Genomic DNA, 10,000 nt, shown 5'->3' with positions numbered 1-10,000 from the left:
ATCTGAAATACCTTACGAACTTCTCGGTTGGATCAGTAAGCGACAATCAGACAACTTACACCACCCTGGCCGGACCGAATCTCTGTCCACCACATGCATCTCTCTTCAAGCCAATAAACCTGTTGAAACTCTGCCAAGACGTCTGCAGATCCTTCATCGCTTTCCAAGTTCAGAAGCTCCTGCCCGACGCAGCCTGACACGTCTACAATGGTAGAGTTTCATTTGCATAAACAAAACCTAGTTTTTCTATTAGTCAGATTATTATTCAGTACTTACAAGAAAAAGAGAGAGAGAGAGAGAGAGAGAGAGAGAGAGAGAGAGAGAGAGAGAGAGAGAGAGAGAGAGAGAGAGAGAGAGAGAGAGAGAGAGAGAGAGAGAGAGTGAGAGAGAGTGAGAGAGAGAGAGAGAGAGAGAGAGAGAGAGAGAGAGAGAGAGAGAGGAGGAGGAGGAGGAGGAGGAGGAGGAGGAGGAGGAGGGGGTGAGGAAGAGAGGGGGGAGAAAGAGATAGACAGATAGTGAAGCAGAGAGCTTTTTCCGTATATACATTACCCAAACCATAAAAGAGGACGCCAAGCAAGTGTCTTTTTTACCCGTGCCACATAAAAGGAGAGAACCACAGCGTTATTCGGCCAAGATAGTGCAATCTGATGGACCGCACTCGGAGCGTGGTTGTTCGGGATGGCCTTCTAGCTCTGTCCAGTTATTTGATTTTGATCATAGATTCGCAGATAAATTTCAATGACAGATTTCCTTCCTCGAGTACATAGTTTCTCCGTCGGTCATAACTTCACGTTAAATCTGCATATCTGATGCTGTGATGTTAGTTTTACCAAGAAAGGAAAATTATGTTTCTTGTAAAAATGAAAATGAATATGATAGAATATTTGAGTAATACATTTGTTCCTTATAATTGTGAATGGAATAAAGTGAATATCATTCTGTCGCTAATTTAAGATTGACTAGAAAGCGTGTTACCGTCGCTAACCAACGCTCATTCACAAAAAGTGTGTATAGTACAAATTAAAAAAAAAGTATATTCTTATTACTAACTTTCCCATGGTCTTTATTTTCCGTTTATGTATTACATTTACGGGTAGAAGCGTGAGGGTTTGTGGGTGTGAAGAAGGAAGTAAGGAGTGAGGGAGTAAGGGTGTGAAAAAGTGAGGAGTGAGGAAGTGCTGGAGTGACTCTACCCTGTCTACCTTTTGCCACCCCGTAGTCCTGAGACTCTTTCAAGGGGACTTATCATACGACATACTGCTTGGTGGTGGAGTTTTCGCTAGATTAAAAAATGAAACACCTAATTTTAAGAAGGTTAAAAAGCGAATCACATGTAAATGTAAATCGTAAGGTTTTCTCACCTGATTTATTGTGCGGCTTCCATGTGGGATTTATGAATGGCAAATTACCCAGTTGTTTGATGGGTTGTTTATGCTGACTACTTATAAGAGGTCTGGAATGCACACTCGGGTAACATGGAGTGGTGCCTTAAATATCAAGATTTGCAGAGAACATTAGGTCAGACAATTCTGACAGAGATAACGATGAGGAGGATTGTTTGTTAAGCATACCCCAGGCCGATATTCATGTTTAAAAAAAAATTCACTTACATTAAATATCATGTATCCATTAATCTCTCTCTCTCTCTCTTTCTTTCTTGTAAGTACCAAATGATAATCACAATAATAGAAAGACTAGGTATTGTTTATGCAAATGAAACTTTCTGCATTAACTTAGGATCTAAAATTTCCGGTAATTTTTGTGATAAATTGTAATGGTTTCCTCCGCTCCTTCACGAACCGTTGTCAATTCGGCAAACACGGCGAGTCGCTCTTTGCGGGAGACCACGCGTTTGAGGGCAGGGAGGACTCGCAGCTCTCGGACTGGAACCCCTTGGGCCATGGGATTCTCGTCGGCTACTGCTGCACCATCGGAATTGACCCCGTGACCGCAATGACCCCTTACTCTGTGGGTACGAGATCGAGGTCGAGCTGAAGCGGACTCTCACTCTAGGGATACGATGACGATTGCCTGCAGGGGATGTCCAGCTGCTAGCGACACGGAGGCGTCTCCAGCAGCCTGTAGGACATCGTAGGCGAAGAGGAAGTTTACCTTTACTCTTACTTTTCCCGTTCATGATCCAGTAAGAATTTTTTCGCGGCAAAAGGCAAGCGAGCCCCATCGGAAGGACATCGGCGCCCAGGACCGGTGTCTAATCTCCGTCAGACATGACGTCGAAGTGCATTTTTAACTCATTCATTCACTTCAAATCGGGTGGAAAAGGGGACATTCGGAGGAACAGCTCCAGCGATGCCTCTCCAACAGGTCCGAGTCTTCCGAAGCTGCCCTGGCGTGGAGCTACGACTCTACAGGGAAGGGTACTCTGCTCCGAAAAGCGATAAATAGTGTTGATCATGGAAACAAAATTTCCCCAATTTCGCTTTTAAGGACAATGATCTTGTGAAGAGGGAACCCGCCTAAATATGTGTCAGGAAAGGGATTACAGAAGATAAAGGTATTTCAGGGGGCATAATCGGAGGATTTTAAGAACGTTACGATAAATCATCTCATGTCTGTACGAGGCTACCGTGTGACAGTCCATGGTGGGGAATGCTATTGCCATAAAATACTCTTCTACGCTAATCAGCATGTTTAGGATAAATTGGAAGGGGTAGCAATAATATGAAGAATACTCTTGATTTTTCAATTAAATTGGAAAGTATATGTATAACCTTTATTAGAGCTTTGTATGTACATATTTATTCACTGTACACGTCTTTGTGTGTATGTATAAAGTTTATATATATATATATATATATATATATATATATATATATATATATATATACTATATATATATATATATATATATATATATATATAATATATATATACTATATACTATATATATATATACATATATGTACTATATATATATATATATATATATATACTATATATATATATATATATATATATATATATATATATATATATATATATATATATATATATATATATATATATAACTATATATATATATATATATATATATATATATATATATATATACACTATATATATATATATATATATATACATATATATATATATATATATATATATATATATATATATATATATATATATATATATATATATATATATATAATTTGTGTGTTTAATTCGCTCGTGTGCATTTTCACGCACATGTGCTCACTGGCCTATTCCACGAAAGGACGAGCCTCTCCGCCCCTCAAACCGCCCCGTCGGCGCCCTTCCTCGCCTGCCTCGCCTGCGGGTCCCTTCCTCACAGCCTGGCCTTGACGTCGGCTTCGAGCGCCTCCTGCACGAGTCGCACCGCGTGCATGGCGGTCCCCGGCGCCCCCATCACGCCGTAGGACCCGTGGCCGTAGTTGTGCACCACCTGCCGGGGAGACAGAAGCTATCGACTCTGACACGGGACTACGCCTGATTTTCCCCAAGACGAAATATATGGGTTTGTCCATGAACATTGGCCTAGCCTGCTCCCCGCCCCCCCCCCCCTACATAGGGCAGAGTACTTAATCGAAAGATTTTACCCTTCGTCAACAAAACCTTTAAGCAATTGGGTCTTACATGCGTGGGCTTCCCTCGCTTGGACGTGATGACCTCGCGCTCGACTCTGGCGATGTGGCGGTACGGGCGGAGGCCGACCCACTCCCGCACCACCTGGAAGGGACGGAGCTCTCAAGTCACAGGCGATGTTTGCTCTGAGTAGCTTTGCAATGCAAGTAATGCGTTATCGGAAAGGCTGTGGGGTGTTCATGAGGTGGAGGGGAGGAGAGGGAGAGGGAGAGAGGGGAGAGAAGAAATAAAGAGTGAATAGAAAGAGAGAGAGAATGATAGATCAGTTTCCAAAATAACCAAACTCGCGGCCTTCTCTCTCTCTCTCCCTCCTCTCCTCAGGACGCCCCCCTTGGCAACCCCCCCCCCCCCCCGACTCACCTTGGCGTCCTTGAGGCTCGGCACCAGCCTGTTGCACTTCTCCCAGATGGCTCGCGAATCGAACTCGTCGACGGCGAGCTTGCTGTTGGCGAACTGGCGCGTCCCTCCGAGGGTCACGTGCTCGAGGCCGGGGATGATGTAGGCGTCTTGGTCCGTGAAGATGAACTCCTTGATCCACGGAGCTCGCACCTGAAGGGGCACCAAGGGTGTTGGTAGTGAATCCGTCAAATTGGTTTAAATGTACTTTGATACTTCCTTGTCACGAAGTTCACTAGAGGAGATAGGATTAATTATATTGATCATTGCTTTCTTTGCATCTGTGCTTTAAAAAAACAATATGTAAGAGGTACTCTCAGTGCCTCGTAGAACGCAAAGGTATTCCCTTCGGAATTGCTATCATGCATCGCTCGAGCCGCTGTTCACACATGTCTCCGGCCTCCCCTGAATACGTCGTTTATCAGATTCTCTAAACCGACTCAACTTCCCACGGATACATCCTAGACAAAAGCCGGCTTTCCGAAGGCAGCGCCCAGCCGTGCCTCACCTGGAAGATCTGTCCGCGCACCGGCAGGACGTCGCGGTCCCCGGCCAGCACCCCGGCGCCGAGGCCCGAGCAGTTGCACACGACGTCGAACTCGTCGGCGAGCTCCTCCAGGCTGGTCACGTGGCGCTTCATGGCCTGTCCTCCTCGGCGCCGGAACCTGGAGCAGGCGGAGAATCAGAGGCTGCATTAGGGCTCGCTCGAAGATATTTAAAGAAACAGGGGAACTTTAAACATGCTGCTTGGGATCACGAACTTGCTTTTATATGAACATAAAAAATAACACCCATAACACTCCAGCTCCTTCGACTTACGAGGACTATACTGTCCGTCTTGTGCAGCAAGCCTACCTAGCAACCGTAACACTCAAAGTAATTAAAACAATTAACATTCAACATCATACTCTACTCGTCATATTACATCTTATAGTACCCTACCTTGTTTGTCAAATCTAATTTACTTTGAGGATGAAATAATTGGAAAAATCAATTAAATAAAATGGTTCACTTTATCATTTACATTAAGGGCAAATGATACAAATACAGGGACATGAGTAAGATATGACTATGGCATTCAAAAAGGGTAATTGTTTAAGGCAAATGAGTATTCCATTATGGCAAGCTTTTGTCTGTTCATTTACTCATTATCAATTTTATCCTTTTAACTGAATTTGTGTTTGTAGAAGCACATGATGCCAAACACAAGTAATTATACGAAAGAGAGAGGGAGAGAGAGAGAGAGAGAGAGAGAGAGAGCGAGAGAGAGCGAGAGAGAGAGAGAGAGAGAGAGAGAGAGAGAGAGAGAGAGAGAGAGAGAGAGAGAGAGAGAGAGAGAGAGAGAGAGAGAGAGAGCGAGAGAGAGAGAGAGAGAGAGAGAGAGAGAGAGAGAGGAGAGTAAAAAAGAGAAGAGAGGGGGGGAGAAGAGGGAGGAGAGAGAGAGGAAGAGAAGAGAAGAGACAGAGTGGTTTAAGCTTCTCTAAACGGCACCGATTCGCTCTCCAGCGCCTTCCTTACTTCTTCATGAGGAACGGCAGGTGGCGCTGGTTCTCCACCAGGAGCGTCTTCATGAAGGAGCCGTACTTCCAGGGGCCGCTGAAGGTGCGCACCTCCTGCGGGGTCAGCAGCCGGTACTCCGTCAGAGACTCGATGGGCGTCTGGGAGGAGAAGGAGCGGCCACAGGAGGCGGAAGGAGTCAGTGTGTGGGGCTGCTTAGGTTATCTTGCAACGGTTAGATTTTTGCGGTGATATATTTACAGCTTTCTGATTTAGTATTCATACACGCACACATACACATAAAGACACAGACACACACACACACACACACACACACACACACACACACACACACACACACACACACACACACACACACACACACACACACACACCACCACCACCACCACCCACCCACCCACCCTTCCACACACAAACACACCCACCCACACACACACACCTCCACCACTACCACCACCACCCATCCACACACACACACGCTTATTCATAGGAATGGCACCATCAACGCAGAATTGATCAATCTGCTCGCTTGCGTCACTGCGCCAATGGATATAAATGGCGAAACATCAATTCAAATCGGAATCTGTAAATACTTTTTTGGAATTGAAATAAAAGACAAGAACTCCAAAAGAATTTAAAAGTATAAAAAGACCTTATTTATATATCGTCAAATGGTCGTCTCACCTTAAGTGATATAGTTTTCTTCTGAAATTTTACGTAAGACAATAAACCCCAGACTTCATACATAATACACGGCATTTTATAAATCCTTAGTACCACACACAACATCCAGGCAACCCGCTCCCCCTGGGATTTACCCCAAGGCCCGCCTACCGCCGTCCCCCCTCCCCCTGGCACTTACCCTCAGGCTCTCCCCTCTCCCCCTTGGCACATACCCCGGCACTCCTATCCCCCTCCCCCTGGTACTTACCCCCAGGTTCTCCCCTCTCCCCCTGGTACATACCCCCAGGCACTCTTATCCGCCTCCCCCCTGGCACTTACCCCCAGGCTCTCTCCTCTCCCCCCAGGCACTCCCCTCTCCCCCCTGGCACATACCCCCAGGCACTCTTATCCGCCTCCCCCCTGGCACTTACCCCAGACTTTCCCCTCTCCCCACAGGCTCCTCCCCCAGGCATTCCCTTCACACCCCTGGCATATACCGCCAGGCACTCCCATCCACTTCCCCCAGGATCTCCCCTCTACCCCCAGGCACTTCCCCCAAACTCTCCCCTCTCCCCATAGGCCCTTCCCCAGGCACTCCCCTCTCCCCACAGGCCCTTCCCCCAGGCACTCCCCTCTCCCCCCTGGCACTCACCCCAGGCACTCCCCTCTACCCCTGACATATACCCCTAGGCACTCCTATCCACCTCCCCCTGGCACTTACCCCGAAGACTCTCCCCTCTCCCCCTTGGCACTCCTATCCCCCCCCCCCTGGCACTCACCCCCAGGCACTCCCCTCTCCCCCCTGGCACTCCCCTCTCCCCCCTGGCACTCACCCCCAGGCACTCCCCTCTCCCCCCTGGCACTCACCCCTAGGCACTCCCCTCTCCCCCCTGGCACTCCCCCCCCCTGGCACTCACCCTCACGGCATCAGGGTTGTTCACCGACAGCGTGTACCCCGACAGCTCCCTGACGCCTGCCTCCTCGGCCTCGGGAGACTGCAGGAGCTTCTTGTAGTAAGCGAAGCCCTCCTCCAGCCAGCGCCTGCGGGGATAAGGATGATAATGATAAAGATGATGATAAAGATAATAAGGATGATGATGATGATGATAGCAATGATGATGATGATAATGATGATGAAAATAATGATGATGATGATAATGGTAATGATAATGATAATCATAGATAATGGTAATGATGAGGATAATAATAATAGCAGTAATGATAAAAATAATATTGAAAACAACAATAGTAATAATAATGATAATAATAATAATAATAAAGAATTTATCTAGCAGTTATTGTTACAAAAGTAAAATTGTCACTTTATAGCACTGGCATTCAATGTTTATTGTTCGTGGGTTAATACTGAAGTTGATAGGGATAATTATACGTATTAACTATTTATGGTAAACAAAAAGAAAAAAATAGAAATGAACAGACAAACAGAATAATCAAATTAAAAAATGAAATTAATAAGACGATAACAGCTGAAGTGTTCCTCGAGCGCACCACGTGACCTCCTGCGAGGGTCCGCGGAACATGGCCGAGGGCGTGAAGATCCCCGCCGCGCCCACGCTGGTGGTGTCGCCCTCGAACTTGTCGGCGAACAGCGTGACCTTGACGTCCGGCCGCGCCTCCTGCAACAGCGTGGCCGTCGTGAGCCCCACCACGCCCGCGCCCACCACGCACGCCGACGGCATCGCGGAGGAAGGAGACCGAGGGGCGGCCTTCGTGGGGAGAGCCTGCGGTTGGGGTTGGTGGGCGGCGGAGCGACTGGGCGGCCTTCGCGTGTCTGAGGGGGTTGATACTTACATTGACTTGGGGAGTAATGCAGTTAGATGTGATATATATATCCATATACATCCACACACACACACACACGCACACATATATAAATATATATTTATGTGTACATATATAAATATACAACATACATATATATATATATATATATATATATATATATATATATATATATATATATATATATATATATATGTATATATATATATATATATATATATATATATATTATATCATATATATAAGTATATATGTATAAATAAATAAATATATATATATATATATATATATATATATATATATATATATATATATATATATATATATATATGTATATACACACATTCATACAGCACACACATAGACAAGTTAATAAGGAACGGCTTAGACGCTTCCGTAAATAAAACGGTAAAATGTCCTCCCTCCCCTTGGATAAATGATGAAATTAAGAGCCATAAATGGTAAAGCTAAGACTCACAAAGCTCTCAAGATAAACAGATCTGACACCACCCTTCACGCTGAATGTAAACACAAAAAGAGAAATGCGAGAACACATCCGTTGTGTGAAAACAAATTATTTTAAAAGTTCAATGAATGTAGAATCGATTCTTCCGAAACATGGAAACTGGTTAACACATTAGTACCTAATAAGAAACATAACACAGACATAACCCTAAATTTCATAAATAATATAGAATACCTTAAAAACTTCTTTGCAAAAATCAGTAGACTCACTCACGAACAGACAATCGCCTCCAAACATCAACGCAATACAAATGAAACGAAGCCTATAACAAACATTTTCAGACTGCAACTAGTAGGAACAGAAACAATTAGACAAACAATAAAACACCAAAGAAAAACAAATTCCGTGGGAGCTGATGGCATTGCTCATCATTTCTTGAACGATAGTCTACCAGCAATTGCATACTATCTGACAGTCATCATCAATGCATCCAAGGTCACCGGTGTTTATCCACTTTGAAAACATGGTATCATAACACCTATTTTGAAAGCCGCATTTTTGGAAGAGAATAACTTTATATCTAACACGCAACACGGTTTTAGTACAGCATCAGCCGAAATAGCATTACGAAAAGTCACAAATGAAATTTATAACACAAAGAACCTGATAATTTTTTTCTCACTCTATGTGATTTATCGAAGTTAATTGAGTGTCATGCATAGGGTGCGTCTACACCAGTGACCTGTTGCTTGGAGACAAATTGGAAACATTGTAGGGGGCACAATAAGGACATTCGGACACAAATCCCCTGATATGTAAGGGGACATATCTGTTACAATGTTGGGAGACATGTCGCCAATAAGAGTCGACTTGGTGAAACTGTCTGCACCATGTTGTTGGTTGGTGGGAGGTCTCTGACATCACCTCGTCCACACCAGGACTGTTAACATCTCGCCTAACAAATCTGTACCAAGATGTCTACTACGATGTTCCTCAACGACTCAACATAATGTTATCCAACTTGTCAGTCTTAATGTTCCTACTGTGTTTTGTCACTGGTGTAAGCGCACCCTTATAATACTTTTCAACAAACAAGTCACGAAATTTATAACTTTTGGTTCAAATATTATCTGTCCGCGAGAAATCAGTGAAAAAAAAACAAGAAATTGTATCATTAAAGCAAGGCTCCACCCTTGTGTCAATAAGAAAAAAAAAATCCTTATGCTATCTCTGTAAACACTTAATAAGATGATAGGAAAAACTAAACAGACCCTAAGAGAAGCAAAACAATACTTCGAAATGAATGGCCTTAAACTAAATCAACAGAAAACACAGTGTATATATAGGCAGCCAGAAAAAAAAAACAGCTTTAAAATTCCAAGGTTGCTACATGAAACCCAACACACCAGTAAAAATACCCACAGAAACAAGAATTGCTGTTATACAAACATTAGTACTTAGCATCATTAATCACTACTTAAATATCTGAGGTTCCATAGACAAAACACAAGGACACAAAAACTAGAA

At 44.0% G+C, this 10,000-nt stretch overlaps 1 protein-coding gene across 1 annotated transcript in view; it reads right to left on the bottom strand.

The window, feature by feature from the left end:
- Positions 1-2,711: 2,711 nt before the first annotated feature.
- LOC113827158 (D-aspartate oxidase) overlaps positions 2,712-10,000 on the bottom strand; it is a 9,477-nt gene continuing 2,188 nt past the window's right edge. The window contains exons 2-9 of the mRNA XM_027380056.2: positions 7,714-7,996; positions 7,122-7,245; positions 5,542-5,681; positions 4,532-4,688; positions 3,988-4,176; positions 3,619-3,711; positions 3,076-3,427; positions 2,712-2,848 (exon numbers count right to left, since the gene is read on the bottom strand). Coding sequence (XP_027235857.1) covers positions 3,311-3,427; positions 3,619-3,711; positions 3,988-4,176; positions 4,532-4,688; positions 5,542-5,681; positions 7,122-7,245; positions 7,714-7,904 — 1,011 coding nt within the window. The 5' untranslated portion in view covers positions 7,905-7,996 and the 3' untranslated portion in view covers positions 2,712-2,848; positions 3,076-3,310. The remainder of the gene's footprint in view (positions 2,849-3,075; positions 3,428-3,618; positions 3,712-3,987; positions 4,177-4,531; positions 4,689-5,541; positions 5,682-7,121; positions 7,246-7,713; positions 7,997-10,000) is intronic.

The sequence above is a fragment of the Penaeus vannamei genome, chromosome 19 (genome assembly GCF_042767895.1).
Source record: "Penaeus vannamei isolate JL-2024 chromosome 19, ASM4276789v1, whole genome shotgun sequence".
In the NCBI taxonomy this organism is placed as follows: Eukaryota; Metazoa; Arthropoda; class Malacostraca; order Decapoda; family Penaeidae; genus Penaeus; species Penaeus vannamei.
Note: the sequence above shows the minus strand (reverse complement) of the source record. Positions and strands in the feature narration are given on the sequence as shown.